The sequence below is a fragment of the Zalophus californianus genome, chromosome 3, assembly GCF_009762305.2.
Source record: "Zalophus californianus isolate mZalCal1 chromosome 3, mZalCal1.pri.v2, whole genome shotgun sequence".
In the NCBI taxonomy this organism is placed as follows: Eukaryota; Metazoa; Chordata; class Mammalia; order Carnivora; family Otariidae; genus Zalophus; species Zalophus californianus.
In genome coordinates, this window is record NC_045597.1 from 44,871,197 (window position 1) to 44,894,582 (window position 23,386).

The 23,386-nt window shown below is 35.1% G+C and overlaps 1 protein-coding gene across 8 annotated transcripts in view; it reads right to left on the reverse strand.

The window, feature by feature from the left end:
* The window catches only part of TDRD3 (tudor domain containing 3), a 160,431-nt gene that overhangs the window by 38,185 nt on the left and 98,860 nt on the right, over nucleotides 1–23,386 (reverse strand). For all 8 annotated transcript variants that reach the window (XM_027589063.2, XM_027589067.2, XM_027589069.2 and 5 more), the window contains exon 11: nucleotides 3,694–4,544. In XM_027589063.2, coding sequence (XP_027444864.1) covers nucleotides 3,694–4,544 — 851 coding nt within the window. The remainder of the gene's footprint in view (nucleotides 1–3,693; nucleotides 4,545–23,386) is intronic.

Genomic DNA, 23,386 nt, shown 5'->3' on the forward strand with positions numbered 1-23,386 from the left:
GCTGCAGTGATATGGCACTTAATAAGGCTGAGGAATTCGGGAAGAACTTGCTGCAGCAGATGACAATGGATCCAGTCTTCAAGGATGAAGAAGGTTTTAGCTAAGTACAAAAACTGAGGAGGGTGTTCCAAAGAAAGTTAATGAGATGTAAAATATGGAGATGAGTGCAGGAAACTGGAAAAAGTTTAGAGTTAATTATGGCATGATGTAAGAAGGGCCAACCATAGGAAATTAGAAGGGATAAGAAGGTTAAGGGCCAGCAGATGGAGGCTCTATATGCATGCTACAAGCTAGATTTGTTTCACAGGTGACAGATTTTAACTAGGAAGAATGACATGGCATAAGACCAGGATTAGTGATAGTAGTTGCAATGACAAATTTAAGAGGAATAATGTGTAAAGCAAGAAAACCAATTTGGAGTTGTTAAAGTATTCCAGTTGAGAGGGCAGAAAGAAGCAAACTAATTACGGCAATCTAGAGGGAGAAGGAGAATTGTCCCAAATTCTCAAATCCTCCTATGGAAATAAAGGTTGAGAAAGTAAGAGAGTATGAAGAATTTTTTAAATGATAGATTATACTAATTAGCTGATTATCTTCATTACAGCACTATAATGCAATTAAGATTACAGTTTCTTAACAGTTATAACTTGTTTTGTTTTTTTTTTTAAGAAATCTCAGCAGGTTGTTTAATTGATATCCTTTTTTTTTTTTAAGATTTTATTTATTTATTTAACAGAGAAAGACACAGCGAGAGAGGAAACACAAGCAGGGTGAGTGGGAGACGGAGAAGCAGGCTTCCCGCCGAGCAGGGAGCCCGATTTGGGGCTTGATCCCAGGACCCCAGGATCATGACCTGAGCAGAAGGCAGACGCTTAATGACTGAACCACCCAGGCGCCCCAATCCCATCTCTTTTAAAGGGTGAATATTGTTTATTTGTTTAATGGTGTTATTTCAGAGAGCCCACAGTCCCTCACTCTAAAACCAAAGTACACATCTAATTAAAATCAAAATAGTCACCTTAGAAGATCATCCAATTATTGTAAGAATACTCTAAAAGCTCAGAACATTTTGGGAATTGTTAGGTACTTTCACAAACTATATGACATTATATTAAATATATTCAGAAAAGGCAACAGATGAATTCAGTATTATTGATTTTTTTTGAGATAATTAGTTAAAAGTAAAGTTTTAATAATTTCATCAGATGTTTCAAGAAATTAGGGTAATAGCATAGCCAGAACTGTCTGATATATCCCAAGCACCTGACACTTAGCAGCTACTCAATTATGGTTTACTCAGTATTTGTTGAAGAACTTACCTGTTAAGTCTAATATCTGAATATATGTAGGTTTGTTATTATTCTGTGGCTTATTTGTTTCTCATTCATTTTCTCTCTCTGTTTTTAACCATGCCTCCTAATTTTTTATAGGATACCAGACATTGCAGATGAAATACACAAGAGGTTTCAGAAAATGTTATTTTTCACAAAAGGAGAATTATATTTTCTTCTGGTAGCTGACAGAGTACAAACAGATATCCTTGAGCCTGTAAATGGTTGGTTTTAGGCTTTGTAATGGATTGTTTGTATTAGTTTTGCACTTACTACTTGGGCATGATCCTTGTGGGATTTCAGTGGAAAGCATGAGTCATATACTGAGCCTTTCAAAAGTTACTGAACTTGGAACTCCATTTACTTCCTCTGCTCATCAAGATCACCAGTAATCTTACATTGTCCAATACAAAAAAACATTTTCCATTCTCAGCTTAATCAAACTTTCACAGAAGCATCTGACACAAGCAGCCACTCCAAGATAGACACCGTTAGCTCTATAAACCAACACTGATTTCCAACTACTTCACCTTTACTTGCCTTTACCATGAGGGAGAAACAGCTAAACATAAGTAATCTCCTATTACCTAAATCAAATAGTTCCTGTATGTTGGAAAGCGAGTGGCCTGAGTTGTAAGGGTAAGAGTCTGGGTGTTGAAGAACACCTGTACTTGCTTTCCAAGCCTTCCTAACAGCCAGGGAAGAGCCATGTAAAATAGTTCCAACCAATGAGATTGTCTGGTGGTATTTCTGGAAAGGCTTTTGCTTTTCTGGAAGGAAAAAAAAGAGCTAGTGCTGTCTCCTCCCCTCCTTCTAGCCTTGAATAAAAACTCAACAGTAGAGATGCTGCTTCTAGACAGATGCTATCTCACATTCATACAAAAACCTTGTAAGACTATGCCATCTACTTATACCACCCTATTCCATTCTCCTTGTTATCATCAGGAAATATCTAACACCCTGCTTATGTTTCATCATTCACTGAACACAATAGGGCCTAGTTCCTGATCCCTGGCCCTACTGCATCCTTTTAAAAGATCCAACCACATTCCCTAGCCTGAATTTCAGTTCCCTGAAAACTACAGTTAACTTTGCCTCCACCACTCCTTTTAGCCAAACACAAACTCTCATGGGCACGACGTTACCTTATCAACTGAAACTACTCTACCTATGAAATATTTATTTCAAATATTTTTTTCTTTAACTTGATCCTCACATCCACCCAAGTGTCTCACACTATAACTCCTCTTTTCTTACTATGATCTTGCTGATATCTCCAGTCCCCTATCACTCTCCTTTTTTTCCAATATAAGTGCCCCCTTCAGAATTAACTAATTAACAGGGTCAAGAAGTAATTTTGAAATCCCGCCACTGTGGGAGAAGCAGGGCTGCAGAGGAAAACTAGACAGACATAGTCCTGCCTCCAAGAAACTGAAAATTATGGTAGGGGAAGGAGCTATCAATCCAAGAACCAAACTAAAAATACTTACAAACTGCGGTAAGTTTTAGAAAGTGAACAAGGAACTGATGGGGGAGAAAGACGATAGCGAAGGAGGGAGGAGGGGGCAGGGCAAAGAAGACTTCTCCAGGAATTGCTGTTGGAGCCAAGCCCTCAAGGATGAGAATATTTGGTAGAAGAGCATACCGGGCAGAAGGGAAAACATGTGCAAAGGTCCTTCTCTCTGAGGGTTCCTCTCTCCTCTCCCCCTCCTGTTCTCTGTTGATCCTCTCCCTCTCAGCCAGACTCTTGTCTGATCCACTGTATTCCTTCTTGACCTTATCTCTTTCCCTTCCCATTTCTCCATGATTTCTTGCTTTCTAGTGTAGCCAGCATATAACATAGAAATAAAAGAATGTTTAAATTATTGGCTTAATAATTACCATTTATTGTTAGCTAAATAGTTAACCTTTCTGTTCTTATTTTTTAAGTAGGCCAATTGCATATTTTCTTTAATTTAAACGAAATCTGCAGAATTTAACTGTGACACTCAACTCATTTTCTTCCTTGTGAATCATATAACTTTACTAGAAAGAAAAGGAAACATTGACAGTTCAGTTGATGATAAATGAAGTAACTGATTAACTTCACTTAATTACTTTTAAATAATGTTCTGATATACAATCTAAAATCAAATCTTACCTAACCAAATTTTGTGACTGATTCTCCCTAAGCATCCATAAAAAATATTAATATTTTATTTTTCCTATTTTATAAATTACACATTTATAAATCTGTTCAAAGACTTTAAACAGTTACAGCCATAGAACAAAACTCACAGTCCCAAAGCAATGGCCTTCTACAGTCTCACTAGAATGTGACATTTAGTAATATTAGTATATGATAACTTTAGAGCATGCATACCTTGTTGTCTTCCCAATAAAGTGCAAAACATTCATCTCCAGGTTTCCACAATTTTGCATACTCCATAGGAATAGATGATTCTAGTATTTTTTCTGGTTTAATTGGCCCAGATCTTCTTTTGGGCCCACTATTGTAAAATACTTTATCATCATAGGGTGTAGCTGTGATGGGTCCTGCTGGCTTAATAGGTCCTATTCGCCTGCCCTTTAGTGGCACGTCTGTCTCTCCATTTGGAACACCAATGAAACTATTAGTTCGGACAGGATTCTGGAAATCAGTATTTATGTTAAAATGTTTTTCAATTTTTACACCACTGAAAGTTTCATTATTTATTGTTCGTGGTTTCCTGTCGTAAAAATGATCAGGATTTGTTGTTTGGTTTTCTCTTTTCCCACGTTTTTGATTATTATAATCAGTGGATTCTTGAGGAAGTGGATTTTCTTTTGCCTCTGCATAGGATGGACCTTTTCCTGATCTGCTTTGCATAGAGTTATCCCTTTTTTTAAAAGCACCATCATTGTGCTGAGAACTTAAAGGGTATGAAGTATCTTTAGTTCTGTCATATCTAGAATAGAGTCTATCACACTTGATTCTCTCTTCAGCCCACACATCAGATCCCGAAGAAGTACTTGGTCTTTCAGAACCTCTGTTTCTAGGTAATCCACTGCCTTCTAAAATTGACTTTGAATTTTGGGTGTCTCTTTGAAAACGAGGAGGTTTCTCATTTCTTGGCTGTCTGGTATCATTTCGAGGAACATATCTTGGTTGATTATTATCTTTTATTCCATTTTGCTCAGTATTTGACAATCTGTGTTGTCCCTGATGAAGCTGCTGCGGCTGTGATTTAGGTTCTGAAAAGTAAAAGTTTATTATATACATATTAAATGAAGACTCTACATTAATATCGAATTATTTAAAAATAACCAAAAATTATTATAATACAAATTATCAAACTATTTATTCTAACATCTTCCACTACCTTCCCACCTCAATATCTTAATCCCTCTCTGCTTCCTTAGAATTCTGTATTTCCAATGGACAGTTTCCCCGGTCAGCCACATTAAGTGAAGTAAAGCAATGATATGAACCATGAGAAAATGGTGGATAATCCAAAAGGAATTTGTCTTTGTCCTTGAATGTTTGCATTCTTACAATATAGCTATCTATATGTGCTATTCTGGTAATTCATTTCCCTAGACATTAATGAAACAGAATTGCAAACTGCTAAGAAGCTGCTATGGCACTGCACTAGTACAACAACCCTTGCTCAACTCTTTCCTGAATTCCACTTCAATTTAAATACATATGCTATCATGGCCAGTCAAGTTCTAGCCTTTGCAAAAATGTTATTCCTCAAATCTGTCTGGATCTGGAATTGCTAAGTGTTTAGATTACAAATAGATACCCTACCACAGAAAAGAATAAATAATTTTTTTGACTTATCAAAGTAACTAAGAGCTGGTACTACTTGGAAATACAGAAAAAAATGTCAAAAATATGATGAGGCACAATAGTGCAGATAATGTCCAACTAGTAACCCAAAGCAGTAACATGGTAAATATATACTCATGGATAATTTAATGGTTGTATGTCATGTAGTGATTTTTATTCTATTTCGATCTGTAACTTGTCATCTACACTTTCTTCCTCTGTTGTTTCACACAGCATGTCTACAACCTTATTACCAAACATATTGACTGGTCTTTGCTGTACATGTCTTGTTTCTCTTGTCATACACAAAGGTCACAATATTTCTCAACAGTGGCACTACTAACATTTTGGGTGAGATGCTTTCCTGCTTTTTAAGAAAATTAACCTTTCTGACATCCAGGCACTAAATGCCAAAGCATCCTCCCTAGTCACTATGACAACCAAAACTGTTTCCATACATTTTCAAACACCCACTGGAGGCAAAGGGTACCAGGTAAAATCTCTCAAACAACAGGGATAAAGAGAAGACCTTTAAAAGTTCCTGCAGACTAAAGATCAAGACTCAAAATGGCAAGAAACTTCTCATTAGAACCACTGGAAGCTAAAGCCAATCTAATAGGTTTTTCATGTCTTTGAAATTAAAGGAAAATTATTTCCTAAGTACAATTCTATGCCCAGCCAAATCACCCATTAATTTTGACAAAGAATACATATTTTTTCAAATATGCAAGAGTACTACTCTCAAACAGTAAGCCAAGACTATTTTACAGAGATATTTTTAAAAAATCTCCCTTTCCCAAGATTTGCTTTATAAATATAACACAAATATCTTATTTTTAACAACTGTAGTCAATATTATATTTTTCTTTAGAGAGAAGAGAAATGGTCACCTGTGGTTTCTGCCAGCACTATTATCCAGGAGTGATCATTTAGGGAAGCAAGAACAGTGAACATAAGCAGGACACAAACGACCATTTTCAGCAGAAAGCATGTACTGGCCTTTGTTCCAGTCATTCTTAGAGAATAAAAACAGCAGTTGCCTCTTGCTGACTATCTGCTATGTATTAGGCACCACACACCAGCACTTTACACACATTATCAATAGTCCCCACAGTAGTCTCAAGATACAGGTGTTACAAGATTTGTGTAATAGAGAGAGGTCCCTTGTACAGTGCATTGAAGAAAATTTTCAGCCTCCAAAACAATCAAATATGAAGGTATTTTATTTGCTGTCAATTAGGTTTGAATAGATATTTGAGAAGTAAGCATTTTAGATCTGCTATGTTTAGGAATCAATTTTTAAGTTATTCCAGTTAGGGCTACCAATATCTATGATGGTCAGGATGTACAAATAACTTAGGTCATCATGAGAGTAATTAAGTATCCTGGACTATAGATAATGATCTGGATAATCATGTATACAGAATGTAGGTGTGGGAGAATTTGATTTCAGTTCTTCCAAAAGAAAAAAAAAAAGGACAAGATTTCCATATTTATTTGATGATGTACATTAGATTACAGAATAAAACAAGTAATTTCCTAATTTTGAATATACTTCATCTCTATTATTATGCTGAGATAATAGTAGAGAGAAGAATCCATAAAAAATTATTTTTTAAATAAAAATTGCTCTTAGAAATAAATTAAATGTAATAAGGCAGAAAATATGATTGTGCTTTTAAAAGAACATAGTTTCATATACATCCATTTTTTTTTTCAAAAATAAAATAACAGTAAGCCAAGAAAGGAAGGTCCTTAAATGTTTCATCATTCTTGAATGCCTTAAATCCAATATCTTTTCTTAGGTTGTTATGTAATGAAGTGAGATACATAGTAAGTATTTTCAGAGTGAGTTAACCTAGTAAATAAATAACAGAATATGCTCAATTACTAAATTGTGTAAAATGTGATTTTAAGTAAATTAAGAAACAGCCGAAAAATCAAATAGAAATCTCCTCAGTTCTCCACTTGGAATCTAGTTGCTCTTTGCCACACTTCTTCAGAAGGCATGATGATTTCAAACCCCCCAACCACAGGCCAGGTCTACAATCACTCGAGTAATAAATATACTGAGATATTTTTCTATATAGTCAGTGGAATAAAATGCATTTTTTTTAATGACCTGAAGAAGAAACATGAAACAAAAACATATATAGAAATCGGTCAACATTTAATAATAAGAGAAAAAAAGGGGAGATTAGCAAAAATAATGGAAAAATTCATCAAAAAATGGATAAAAATGTGAAAACATCTAGAAGATCAAAGTGATACCCTCTTTTTTTTTTTTTTTTTATAAGTAGGCTCTACACCCAGTGTGAGGCTTGAACTCACGACCCTGAGATTGAGAGTCGTGTGCTCCACTGACTGAACCAGCCAGGAGCCCCTAAAAAAATCAAAAGTGCTAAAAGCTCATATGGAGAAACTAATAAAAAATTGCTGTATGAGTTCAATCTGACTTGTGATAAAATGTTCCTATCACACCAGATCATGAGTTTCAAATGTATGTTTATAAGATAATTCATTACAATATTTTATATTCCCACGATTTGAAATGCAAGGATCGTTAAAAATGAATTTATTAATTGCCACAAATTATTTGGGTTTGTATATAGGCATGTGCTAAATTAACCAGGCATTTAAAAATATTTATACATAGTTGCACCTGCATTTCATAGTAAAAAATGAAGTACATTTTGTTTCCTAAGATGATTCTTCAATTTATTCTGAGATATCTACCAGAAGAAAAAGTGACTTAATATTTATTAAGATTTTACTATGTGCCTGACTCTACTCTGAAGGTCTTTTGCCTACATTATTTCACGTAATTCTCACAATCACCCTGAAGAGCAATATTATCTTTATTTTATAAATAAAGAAACAAAGAAGGCTAGAAGCTAGAGAATGCTGATGCCAGAATTTAAACTCAAATCTAACTGAAGCCACTACTTTCCACTACACCAAGCTGCCTGCCCAAAGAAACAAAACAGAAGGCAACCAACAACATGTTAGCTACAATTTTATCACCTACATCTGTTCATTTCTGGTAAGATGCAGAAATCACAAAGGCTTTTTCCCAATCCCTGATGGGCTGAAAAAATAAATTTGGATACTAGGAAAATTTGGATACTACCAGAATCCTCACATAAAATTAACAGTTTCTTTCATTAATGCAGAAAAAAATTAAAACCCTTATTAAGAGTTGGACTGGTATTTGGAATCTCACAAACTGACAGAGATAGCAGTGGGTAGGGTACAACCTCTGGAGAAGGACTGCATAGGTTATACCACAGCTCTGACACTGAATAGTTTTGTAATCTTCGACAAGAGATAACTTTTCTGAGCCTCCTCTTTAAGATAGGGATAGAGCCTACCTCAGAGGATTAACTAAGTTAATACATGCAAAGTACTTAGAACAGTATCTGGCTTAAATAAGCACGTAGTAAATGTGAGCTGTCACTGTTATAATTATGATTATTATTAGCATTATAATAATGCAAATTTTAAACAATACTTGGATGATAAGTTGCTTCCCTATTTACACATGTCCCCTATACCGACCCCTACCTTTAGTTAGGATCCTTACCTTGCTTTATTTATTTTTTTGTTTGCATTTGTTTTCATTGAAAATAGGGCAGAAAGAACGCTTTAGTAAAAATTTCACTGTCAAACTATAAAAATCGTATTATACAGAAAATTCAGATAGATCAGAAAATCAAAATCTTACTCTAATACTGTTTTTCACCTAAAATATAAACATTCTCCAGATAAAATTCTCTTATACACCCTTTAAAATTTTTTTATATTAAAAAATACTAAGAAATACTTTTAAAAAGTAAAAATCAGGGCGCCTGGGTGGCTCAGTCAGTTAAGCGGCTGCCTTCGGCTCAGGTCATGATCCCAGGGTCCTGGGATCGAGCCCCACGTCCAGCTCCCTGCTCAGCAGAGAGCCTGCTTCTCCCTCTCCGTCTGCCTGCCACTCTGCCTGCTTGTGCTGTCTCTCTATCTGTCGAATAAATAAATAAAATCTTAAAAAAAAAAGTAAAAATCACTCATAATCCTATCATAAGAAATATAAATAGAATGAAAGTACTATCTTCTGCCTACTCAAGCCCTCCTCTAGGGATAGCCAATATTAACATTTTCAGAGGTTATTCTTCCTTTTTATATAATTCATATAGACATATCTATGCATATTTTATTTTTAAACAAAAAAAGCAGACTCATGCACATCTCAACAGCTGCTGTATACTTTTTAAATCAACTCTATATCAAGGCCATCTTTCCATGCCCAGAGGTATCTCATTCATTTTGATACTCCATGTTTTTTTTTTTTTAAAGAAGGGTACTTTAAATATTATTATGTATTAACCAAATTGAGGGTGGAGCATAATTCTTACTCATCATTGTTTTTTCCAGTGCCTAGCTATAATACAGTCAAACAAACGGTATTCAGTAAGTATATACTAAAAGAAAGATACAGTTACTAAAGACAATGGGAATGGAACAAGCTTCTAAGTTAAAAATCATTACCTGTTTAACACTGTCACCTGGGCTCAACTAAGGGGGCAACACTAAAATAGAAAATACACTTTCTGTCTTACTTTCTGTAAGACAAGTTTGCATCAAAGCACACTGGGACAGAGTTAGACTGAATTCAAGTGATTACAGGGAAACACTGCACAACATAGAAACACTGAGCTCAAACCAAATAAATTCATTCTCCCACTTCTGAGTGATGCGTCTTTGACAAAGTCACAAAAAGCCCCAGTTTCTTCATCTGGAAAGTGTGGATAATTGTATTTATTACAAGATTATGGTGAAGAATCAATTAGAAAATAGTTGTGAAATCGCTTTTCTCATGGCCCAGATACGGTCTTTGGTATTAGACTGACAACTGGAATTAAATCCCAGTCATACCATTGAGCAGCAGTGTGACCTTTTAAAATCAGAATAATGCTACCTACCTATTTTCTTCATTCACTTATTCTATACTATAGTTAAGTAAGCACGGACTCTGGACAAGCATCAACATTGTTCTAGTCACTATATACAAAGCAGTAGTAAGACTCATAATTTATCCTGTGGTGCTTTAGGTATAATGGGAAGAAGCAGACAACAAATAAGTAAACAAACTAGTAACACGGTTTAAAATTGTGATAATGATGAATTGAGTGTCTGCCTTCAGCTCGGGTCATGATCCCAGGGTCCTGGGATCAAGACCCAGCTTTGGGCTCCCTGCTTCTTCTTCTCCCTCTGCCATTCCTCCCCCCCGCCCCATACTCTCTGGCTCTCCCTCTCTGTCAAATAAATAAATAAAATCTAAAAAAAACCAACCAAACAAAAAACAAAAGCAAACATTGCGTTATTCACAGTTTTTTTTTTATTCTCATGGTATTTTTTCATAATTGTGACACACATTAAGCTTAAGGCTAAGCTCACAAATAAACCTATTTATGATACTCAATGTTCACAGAATTAACGCTTTAGTATCTCAAATCCCCTTTAAAAACAGTAAAGTCAAAGAAAAAAAGGAGGGCATGAAGCATAAAATCATCACCGCTATAAGTGAACAAATATGAGAACGCTGAGAAAACACACAAAACGCAACAATGCTACAGCTGCAGAGATACCCCTTCTCCAGTCATGCTCAAGAGGCATGCAAAGTCCGAGCTAGTCCTTACAAATGCAAAAGAAAAAAAAAGTTTAGTTCGGGGAGTACATAAAATTCCTCATATAGTTAAAAGACCAAATGAACTTAGCTCAGGGTACAACTACAGTAACATTCCCATTTTACAAATAAGGAAGTTGGAGAAGCTTGACCAAGGTCATACAACTAACTAGGGTAGAGCTGAGATTAACCAAGCAGTCAGGTTCCAGACTTCACTATTAACTGTCCTGCTATACTTCCTCAACAAAGATACTATTGTGCTAGTAGCATTAAATCATTAATAATCGTGAGTCATTTTCAGTATTTCCTCATGGAACACAGGTTAGGATTCCATAAAAATATTTTTGCCAGGGTAAAAAAAAGCACTACCTGTACAGATCAATTCATTGAATAAGAATACGTATGTTTAACTTGGCTGATTTTCCTTCTTTTCTTTATAAACAAATTGCAGGACTACAGCTACATCACAAATTTCATATGTAAAATATGCCACTGGATTAATTTTTCTTCTACCTCTAAACACATTAAACACTCAGATTTTGTAATGTCCTCTCCAGAGGGCATTTCTAGCCACAATTTGGCCTTTCCTCCAACAGTAACTAACAGACACTTGAAAACAGTTTCACTTCCTGGTAAGTGAGAAGTGTCTTGTTCTGAGTGTTCTCAGTGTATTAGGATCACACATGTGTCCACACCTGCACAGTGCCTGAACATGTCCCAGGCGTCTTCCCTCTAGCCTCTCTTCGGTTCTCAGCCTGGATTTCACTTTTTCTGGGAGGTCCTTCTCCTCCAACCCCACAGACTGAGCCAAGTACCCTTGCTCTGTGCACAGCAATGTACACACCAGCACAGAAGAGAACTGCCAGAATCTCTCTCCTGTGCTAGACTTTAAGATCTCTGAACGGTGTTCTTTTTACCAATATATCCCTTCTAACATAGTACCTGCTGCGTGGTAAGCCTCAAGTTAATACTGTGGAACAAATAAATGATCATTAACTATTTCCCAGACTGAATATGCACTGCTTTATGAAGAAAAAAACATTTAAAAAAATTAAAAAAATTTACTACTGTCATTCATACCACCATGGTAGCATAATCTCTTGTAATCTGTATTTTCTAACAACTTCAAGAAGAAAAAATATTTTCTGGGTCACCCTTCTATGGGTATAATGCTGTTTTCCTCTAATGAAGGAGCATTAAAGAAGATGAGGTAACAGGATATGGTGACATTGCTTTGTGGAGCCTAACATGTTCCCTGTAGTTGCTCCATTTTACCTGAGTTCTCAGAGCTTTTAATCCTAATGCATGAAACCCTAAACTATAAAGGACCATTCCTTATTTCTTTCCTTTCAACCAACTCTCATACCTAAATAAGCCCTGTCAGTCACATTTCTGTGTTTCTTATAAAACTCCTCTCAAACTGGATTATTTCATCTTCTTAGTATATCCTGGACATATAATAACACAAGAATTTTTAATCAAATGTAGCACTGCAGTCTTAACTATCATCCCCATACTATTCACTGCCATTAATGCCTTTAGTTCAATTGTGCATTAGTGGACTTGGGTAAGTGAGGTAACGTTCCCTTGTTGATAAACTGGGCATTTATACAAGAGGTGCTAAACTTGTGAGTCAGAAACCATTTAGAAATAACAATTTAGGTTATTTTTGCTTTAACTCAAATATCAACGTTTACTGCAGAAAAAACAAAAACTAAAATGTCACTTATTATCAAACTTGCAAAAACGGAAAGGATAAGGTGTCAAAACAACTAAAACTCTCATATAGGAAGCATCAGCCAAACATAAGAAACTAAACTTAACTTGTGTGATCTTTTCTTCCAAGCTGATTAATATTTTCCAGGACCATAAGTATGATAATTTTAGACTCCATATTATCTTTGTAACACATTTCTTGCAAATTTCACAGAAAACTATAGCAAAACAAAAATGAGAACTCTTACAACTTGAAGCCAAAATATGCTAGTGAAATTTAAAGCTACTTTATTTTTGCAGACAAAAAAAATGAAAGTAAAGAGGATTTTTATAAATAAAAAGCAAAGGAATGTCCACTGACGGCTAGAATACTATTTTAAAAAAGCCCCTACGGTACAACAGCTTACCTATTGATGTCTAAAATGATTCAAGTTCAATAGCTGAAACTACTGCAGAGTAATCCTCCAACAAGTAAAACAAAACAGAAATAAATAATTAAAGGTATTTGTTACAAAAAGCTGGTCTCAACTGACTAGGACATGAATTCACATCATAACTGAAGCATAACACTTTCTAATATTTCTATGTCTGTATTTCAGCCATTTTATACATAATTTTTTTTACTTCAAAATTGTCAATGATACAAATCAGGGCTTTTTGTATAAAATATCTTTAGATGTTGTGTATATTCTGTAATGATCACGAAACTCTTTGACTCTGAAAATTTGTCTATCAGCTCAAAATTTACATACTTGTTTCCTCAATAAAAAATTATTTCCTCTACAGATTTATTCTGTATGAATTCTGACCTAGATTATAAAATATAAGACCAGGGATTATGTCTCATGCCTTGCAGGTACATGTAAACATAAGAAGTTATTAAATGATTATGCTTTCCCTATACTATAAAAATAAAATGTAACCTTTTAAAAATATAATGTGATAGGCAGGAAGAGAAATCACCCATCATCTCAAGCATATAGCTTAACTTTTTCATGCTGTATTAAATATGCTCTTTCTTACCAGTCTCTTCAAAATAATCATTTTAATGTCCATATAACATTTATCTGCTGGATATCCTTCAGCTTGTCTTCTAACTCCACCACTTCACTGGCACTATTTTTGTCAAGGTCTTTAATCAGTGGTGTGCGGGAGCCAACTTGAACACTGTACTAGAACTGACATTAAATTTTCAGAAAAATCTGGAAGCTGCTGTTAAACTACTGACAGTCTGAAATTGGCAGCAGTGGAAGTATTTATACCACAGAAATAGGAAAAGCTAAAAAACAAGAGCATTCCCCTGTCCCTACCTCTTCTCCCAGAGCCTACTGCTAAACATTCACCTGTACACTGTTGGTTCTACATAAACTCAATGGACACTTTCCATCCTTATCTCTCAGTTTCTCTCATACTCCTACCTCTTTGGCAGCTGCTTTCTCAGTTTCCTTTACTGGCTCCTCCACCCCTACTTGATCTCTAAATTCAACTGCCTGCTTGATGTCTGTCCTTGATTTTTAAAAATTAACATATCTTAAAATTAAACTCTTGATTGCTCTCCCCCCCCTACCCCCCACAATAGGTGCTTAGAAATGGAGCATCATAGAAAGAGTTCTGAGTCGGGAATCAGACAGACAGGGGGCCATGTTCCAGTTCTTTACTTCTTATGGGTAATATGTTTTATCCCTTCAAGCCTATTACTTATCTGTCAAATGGAAATAACAACATACGTTTTGCATTTGCAGATGATTAAATGAATTAATAGTATGCAAAGCACCTAGAACAGTTCCTAGCATATAGTAGATGCTCAATAATGGCTACTTATTATTCTATTTTTATGGTCAATAAATGCTTAAATGAGTGGATCATTAATTGAGGAGGAGGAGGAAAATAGAAGAATGGCAAAAATGAAAAAGAGGCTTGTGTGTCCTAGCATTCTGAGAAGCTATATCTATCTTCTATAGCTCTAAGTACCAAAGAAAATTAATTATATATCACAACTGATAGCATGGTTAACAAATCTTAAAAATATGTATGCCAAATTTGATTTCCATACATTTGCCTGAAAAAATAACCATCGCTATGCAAATAATTTAACTAAAATATTACTTTGCGGGGGCGCCTGGGTGGCTCAGTTGGGTAAGCAACTGTCTTCGGCTCATGTCATGATCCTGGAGTCCCAGGATCAAGTCCCGCATTGGGCTCCCTGCTCAGTGGGGAGTCTGCTTCTCCCTCTGACCCTCTCCCCTCTCATGTTCTCTCCCACTCTCTCTCTCTCAAATAAATAAATGAAATCTTTAAAAAATATTATTTTGGAAAGTTATTGTTACAGCAAAATTTGGAAACTTTTAAATTAGTAACAACATTAATAGAATTACAATCAATTACTATGGGGCCATTAAAAATTATGCTGACAGGAATATATAATCACATAGAAATATGGTTATATTTCATTGTAGGACAAAAAAGCAGCTGTATGTAAGTATGATCTCAAACAGAAACAAAAACAGAATATGGTGATGAGATCATGGGCCATTTTCCTTTTCTTTTGTTACCTATATTTTTAATTTTTTCTAAATTTATCAATTAACACCTATACAATAGGAAACAATACGCTTCTGTGGTACCTGATCAAGACATTTATTAACCTCAATTATTAGCTTTCTATTCTTAAAATGCCTTTCTAAGACATGCTTTAAAAAGTGCATTTCAAATTTATGGTAAGCTGATTTTAACCAATTTTTCTATGTATTTCCTTTAAAATTTTTCACTAAGGTTATCCCTAAATCCACACATAATATTTTGTATATAATTATTAAATTCAAATCACTACTAAATTTACATTCATAATCTGGACATTATATGTGCAGATTTTTTATTTCACTATTCCATAGATTACATGAGATGTTCAACACTTTGTTATAGAATAAGCTTTGTATTAGATAATTTTGCCCAACTCTAAGCTAATATACGTGTTTTGAGCACATTTAAGTTAGGCTAGGCTAAGGTGTATTAAATGCATTTTGACTTATGGTATTTTCAACTTACAGTGGGTTTACTAGAATGTAACCCTATCTTAAATCAAGGAAGATCTGTACTTGGGTGATCCTTTCTTGAGGAAACCCTTCACAGGAACATCTGGCCTAAAACATACTTTTTTCTTAGTTTCCTGCCTTTCCAATCAAGCCATTACCATTATATCACATTTCCTTCCTACAGTCCCCTCTTCTTCAGTCTTCAAAATTTGAGCTATAAATCTATAAGCCAAACTATTTAAGCTGACTTGAAACTTGATTAAAAGAAAATAAAACAAAAACAAAAAAGACACCTAACAACTATCAAAAGCCTACAACTTCATGTCAATTACCCATCAAACCACCAATATTATATCTGCTAACATCTAAATATGTTATTTATATCTGAATATTATGCAGAATTTGAAGTTATGCAGTAATGTTAATCAAGTAAATGCTACTTCTCACAAAATTCACAGGAAATAGAGTAGTGGAACACCACAAAAACAGTGTACGTAGTGTAGTCTGAATATTTTTTTGCCATTGAAAAGAGATAATGAAGCATTTTAGGAAAGGGGGTAGTGGGATCAAATTCATGCTTTTGTTTTGTTTTTTTTAAAGATTTTATTTATTTATTTGAAAGAGAGAGTGAGAGAGAGAGAGTGAGATCACGAGCAGGGGAGAAGGGTAGAGGGAGAAGCAGACCCCCTGCTGAGCAGGGAGCCTGATGTGGGACTCCATCCCAGGACCCTGGCATCATGACCTGAGCCGAAGTCACTTAACCGACTGAGCCACCCAGGCGCCCTCAAATTTTTTTAAAAGATGACTGACCACAATATGGAGAGTGGGATGATAAAGATCTGCAAAGAGTGAGTGGAGCTAATGAGGGCCTGTAGTAGGGTAGTAGGGGTGGAGATGAGGAGATGAGTGGAGGAGGCTATTGCTGCTATTACTAATCAAGATGATGATGATGGTGGTGGTGGTGGTGGTAAAACTACCACTATATGGAGGCTTATGTAACAAGCACTGTGCTTAGCACTTTATGTGCATTATCTAATTTGATCTTCTCAACAACCCTACATCTTAGGTGCTGCTACTATTCTCCATTTCCCAATAAAGACATTAAGGTTTAAGAAGTTATGTAACTTGCCCAAACACATACAACTGGTAAATACAAAAGTTGTGAGGGTGCCTGGGTGGCTCAGTCTTAAATCTAAAAAAAAAAAAAAAAAAGTTGTGAGTTAAGTTAGTATAGAATCAGTTGTATTTATCTGCCCCAGAAACCTGTCCAATTCTCTCCTTCTTTTGGTAACAGAATCTTGCTTTGAGAGGGAAGGTAGATGTGGGAACTACTCTTTCCTCCTTACATATAATACTGAGGAAATCAATTAAATCAGTTAATTAATTCAGATGTCCTGTGTTTTCCAGACCAAGGGGCCTTTCCTGACTAAGGAGGCCTTTTCCTGTCTGACTTTCCAGGTATGAGGGCCATTTCTTTGATTCTGACAAATATTTGTTTTTATTACTTTTTATCTCATATTATAAATGAAGATTTGACATTTCTCCAAATCTCTTTGGGATGCTGTCCTACCTAGCCACTCCACATATATGAATGCCAAAACCCCTAGGAGGACTCAGTTGAGCTTGCGTAACCCATAATTATGTGATGAAAGGTATTTATCTTTGCCCCCCAAAAATTTACTTGGAAAATTGAGTCTTTTTACCTGCATATCTTTATATGTCATTATACCTGGGTCAATCATTGCTACCATGTGGAGACACTCTGTTAGCAAACAAAAATAGCAGAATGCAGAGACAGAAAGATTTTCCAGTTATTGCACAAAAAAAATTCCTTTTTTGCTTATTTGCATTTCTGCGGCTTACATCTTAAAGCAAACTAATTTAGAAGTTGGTGCCAGAAAATAGGATGATACAAGTGACAGAATCTCAAATGTAAAACTTTTAAAAAAGATTTTATTTATTTATTTATTTGAGAGAGGGAGAGAGAGAGTAGAAACAGCATGAGAGGGGAGAGGGCCAGAGGGAGAAGCAGGCTCCCCACTGAGCTGGGAACCCGATGTGGGATTTAACCCCAGGACTCTGGGATCATGACCTGAGCCAAAGGCAGACGCTTAACCCACTGAGCCACTCAGGCGCCCTCAAATGTAAAACTTTTTAGCAAAGAAAGAGTGCAGGGTAGTGAAAGTCTCCTCATCCCCTAACAGGAAGTTGGAACTCCTTACTGTGCATTTAAACTGTAGCCTATTGTCCTGAAACTGAGACCACCTAACTAAGGACGCTGATGCTTTAAGAGAACGTGGTATGAAAAGAAGGTGCTGGTTACTTCTTACTGCCTTCAGTACACCCTACAAGAAAGACACAAGTTGGAAAGTTGGAAAGTAGAAAGGACACAAATACAATTAGGTAAGAGGTGTTCTTCTCAATTATCACCAACAAACCAAAAAAGAATCAGATAATCGTACTTCTTGAGGAATTACAGAACTCTATGAACCACGAAACAAGACAGGGAAAGCGGGAGATAAGACTGGGTCCTGGAAAGAGGAAGCTTGATCACCTATGACCATGTCCAACATTTATAAATGTTGGATGAGTTCTTAGTTCCTATATTTATTTAATTTAAATCTTATCCTTCTCATAAAAATGTCTCTATTTGAATTCTCTTCATATTTTTCTAAGTGTTTACTCTTATAACAGTTTACTGTTATACTGCCTATAACTAGGTTATATTCTTTATTCTGATTTCTAAGATTTTGATGCAAAATATGAAGAAACATATATAAAACTGATAACATATAATTTACAGAATAAACTACACAGAAAAGGGAATGGTAGATAAATACAAATGTAAGAGAGTTACTCTGTCCACTATTCTCACAATGTCCCTTGTTCCCCTTTCAGAACAAATTAAGGTTATCCTGTTCTCATTTAGATGTAGAGAGTTAAAACAGTAAAGTTACTGTCTCAAGGCATTCCTACCTCTATCTCTGGCCAACCTATCTTCCATAATAACAGAAAGAATCAAACCTACTCTTTCTGTCTCAACTTGAAATTTAAAATATATATTCTCAGTGGACATTGTTCTAAGTGGTAGTTATGTATCACTGAGGTGATATATTGATAAACTTAAGGTATATGATGGAAAAAAATTGATTTTTTGAAAGTGGGCTTGATAATGTAGCCACCAATTATACTATCTAGTCTGTAAAACCAAATTCAAAAAGAAAAATCTATATATAAAAGCCTTTTGGAACACAACCCTATCACAAGCTGATCAATTAAATCTTCCCAAGTTGACATCAAATCATTACATATCATATAGAAATACTTTAATTAGTGATTACTCTCAGAGAATAATGTAATCCAACCTCATTTTTTTCAGAATACTGATAAAAATGTCAACTAGAATTATGTTTGATGCCAATTTAAAGATCCAACAAAAAGTTAATGTTAAGAGAAAATCTCTAAGTACATGTGATGATCAATGACTTCTGATAGAAGTTTTAAAAAATTAGAATAAAGAAATGATAGCACCCTTTTAGAGAAAATTATATGATATAATGTGAAGGTAAATGTGTTACTAACCTGCCTTAAATTTGTCAGAAGTATATTTTTATATAGCCAGACACATTACACAGAATCTGGTATGATAATAACAAGTCCATCCAGGCCTACATTTACTCAGCCAAAAGATGATTTTTAGGGTACTAAAACCACATAAAATCCTGAGACAGCTCATACAATACAAAACATAGAAGCAAGAAAGATTCGATTATTCAACTAAATTAGAAACAAAAATTAAAAAAACCCAAATATATGTATCACTGAATCAGACTATTTCTTTATAATCAACCTGGGACTGTAACAGACCCACATAATGACACCGTTGTGAACATTAAAATTATAAGATCTTCACTTTTTTCATTAGTTGTCCATGAAGCATTTAACCATTTAATATTGTAGAGACTCCATCCTGAAAAGCTTCCTAAATTTTCCTTGGAAAAATGGCCAACATTTTCTCCCATCAAAGAAGAGTTAATTTTATAACTCAAGATTTATAGAACAATGACCAAATTCTGAGGGAAGACCAAAGTGGAGATTCAATTTTATGAAAGTAAAAAGTTATTTTAGGCTTTATTTCCAATTTAGAAAACACATAAAATCATAAAATGAACAGAAAAACAATTCCGTTGCTTGCCTCATCCATTTACTTTACTATGAACCCCAGCTCACCTAAGAAAACTGCAGTAGCATTGAGTGAGTTAACAAGAGAAAGAGTAAGAGTGAGGTTGGCAACCACAGGAGAGCATTCACATCTATCCTGTCACCTTCACTGTAATAGGATTGATTACATGAAGGCAGAGCCACGGCACTATAAGACACATCTATAGGCACAATAATCTTCAGTGTATATATACATATCAACTTATTGTCCAGCTGTTTGTGGTCATGTGTGTTATAATCAATCTCTTATGAGTGATGTCAACATCATCAAAGAAAAAGTTTAGGGTCTGAAGAGCTGCTACTGACAGAATCAGCTTTTGGTCAGACTAACATTTAAAACAATGAAATATTAAACCAAACAGTATTTTCAAGTCTGCCTAATTAAAATATTACCTAGCCATTCAAACTAACTGACTGGTCTTATTTTGGCAATAAAACTTTGAAGTAAAGGATTAAATATTATTAAAGATTACAGGCATATATCATTTTATTGCACTTTACAGATATTACATTTTTTTACAAACTGAAGGTTTGTGGCAACCCTCTGTCCAGCAAGTCTACCAGCACCATTTTTCCAACAGCATTTGCTCACTTCATGTCTCTGTCTCACATTTTGGTAATTCTCACAATATTTCAAATTTATTCATTATTCCTATGTTTGTTATGGTGATCTGTGATCAGTGATTATGACTTTCTGAAAGCTCAGATAATGGTCAGCATTTTTTTTTAGCAATAAAGTATTTTTTAATCAAGGTATGTACATTGTTTTTTAGACATAATGCAATTGCACATTTAATTGTCTACAGTATAGTGTAAACATAACTAGACAGTAAGCTTCTTTGGGGCAAGAGCTATAAGATCCCTATTATTACCCCGAATGTTTAGAAAGAACTATTTTATTATATCCTGTACCCACCACTAGCCATAGACCTGGTACAAATAAATACTACATAAAATACATTTATAGAACGAAGAATTCCTCGTAACGCATAGAATGCAGTCTTGCTTCAGTCTCAATCCCATTTTCCACCTTGTAGGCAGAGAAAAAAAAATTTTGTTTTTCATGAAGGCACCAAACAAACTTCATTGCTCTCATGCCAAAAACCCTTTCACGGCTTTGCAATGCCATTTAGATAAAATTAAAAGTTCCTTAGGAAAAATCCTCTTTAGCTGTCCCCAGCTTACCACTTCTACCTCTGGCCCTCTAACCCCACCTCTCCCACACTGTCCCAAAGACAGGGAACTGGTGTTCTGCTGCCTCAAAGCCTGGACACCCAGAGCTCCCTCTACTTGGACTGTCCTTGATCCAACATTGCTCTGCGGATTTGTCTAAAATGCTACCTCCTTCAAGAAGTGTTCTGCCCATCTCCCATCTTTTTTAGCCAGCTTGCCCTCATAGTACTTCTGGGAAAGAATGAAAATTTTGTTTCTCTGAGAACAGTGGTGACCAAATATGATAGAAAACTAATATAAGGGGCACCTGGGTGGCCTAGTTGGTTGAGCATCGGACCCTTGATTTCGGCTCAAGTCATGATCTCACAGTCATGAGATCAACCCCTGCGTTGGGCTCTGCACTGGGTGTGAAGCCTGCTTGAGTTTCTCCCTCTTCCTCTGCCCTCTCCCATGCTTGTGCTTTCTCTCTTCAAAAACAAAAACAAAAACAAAGACTAATATAAGTTGGAGGGAGTAATTTCTGGTGTTAGGATGACTGCAGAACACGTGATTTGGGATTATATTTAAGAGGTTGTACTGTACAAATATTAGAAATATCTAATTTCTTGAATTTAGGAATTTATGAAGGTCACAGATTATATTCTCTGTAAAAACCAAGGATCTGGAATATTATATTATATATATTATATAATGTCCATATTTTCTCACATGCTAGCAGATTCTATGTCATATTAAATAACAGTGACATAAATAAAACACATCTACTAAAACAATGGCCTGTATTACCATATGTGTTCATAAATTTCTGTTTCCTCAGAAGCATATCTAACACAGATGTTTGTTTTTTACTGTAGTATTTATGTCATGTTTCTTAACTTTGATACCTTTTTCCAAATGGAATGCTAATATTATTTCATTTTGTTGGTATAAAATTAGTTCTGTGAGAACTGAAGCCTTATAGGTACATGGGTCACCATAAAATTACCATTCTCAGTCTCAACCTCATTATGACTTAGGAGACACTGCAGGAGTCAAAAGCAAATGTACGGAAACAGAAGGATAAAAGAAAATCACATAAGTTCTGATTGGGAAAATATAAAGGAAGTTGTGATAAAAATATTAGGAAGTCAGAGATTTGAAGAAGCAGTAGAGAGTCTCTTGCTGGCTTCAGAAGCAAACATGTTGTGAACTGCCTATGGAGGAGGTCAGATGGCAAGAACCCGACAACTCCAGGAGCTGAAAGCCTCCCCAGGCAACATCAAGCAAGAAAATGGGAATTTTGATCTTAATCTATTAAGGAACTAAATTTTGCTCACAACCAGTGAGTGTATAAGAGGACATCAAGCCTCGGCTAAGATCATAGCCCCAAATGAAATCTTAAGCAAAGGCCCCAACTAAGTTCACCTAGACTCCTGACCCACAGAAATTATGAGACAATAAATTTGCATTGTTTTAAGCCACTGACTTTGTGGTAATTTATTAAACAGCAATGGAAAACCAATACATTATGCTTTATAACCAAGAAAATATTGCTGTTACATGTGTCTGCTTACAAATCTCACCTACATCAAACTTTTTTTTTTTTAAATACACTTTCTTTTCTATATAAGCTAGCAATGAGCTTCCATTTTCATGAAATCTGGATACTTCAAATTTGTTATCAAAGCATTTTATCTGCAAGCTTTCATTTAATTAAAAATATATCTGAAAGAGAAATCTGAATTTAAAAGTGTATTTCCTTAACTTTTTGGAATCATATTTTATTTTATTTTTTGGGGGGTATGGAGTGGAGGAAGGAGCAGAGGGAGAGGGAGAGAGAGGATCTTAAGCAGACTCCATGCCCAGCGCAGAGCCTGACACGGGGCTGAATCTCACAACCTGAGCCCAAATCAAAAGTTGGATGTTTAACCAACTGAGCCACTCAGGCGCCCCTGGAATCATATTTTAAAAACATACTATTTTAGAAAATATTTATTATATCCTATGCTTAGAAAAAAAGATATATATTTAACATACTTATCTTTTCAGTATTTACATTAATCACTAAAATATACCATATTAAAGAATACATCATTGTTGTGAGAGCATACTGACTCATTATGTCAGTATTTTCATATGATATGTAATATGTGAAGAAAAAAGAGATAGACAATTCACAATCAAAATGTCATTTAAGATTATATAATAATAAATTCTCCAATGTAACAATCTTTTTTCATATCTAAATCTGTCATCTAGTGAAGCTGGGGGAAAGAGTTTGGTGATATTAACCATCATACAGTCACAGGGCAAAATAAGCTACCTTTTAGTATTTTCAGAATGTAACAATTCAAATTTTGTTCTGTGCTTCTGTCAAACAGGAAATTTGTAACTAAGATTTTTAACACTCAGAATAGAGATTTGTATTGTCAGTTGCTTTATTAACCTTTTTTGGTACAATTCCAAACAAATT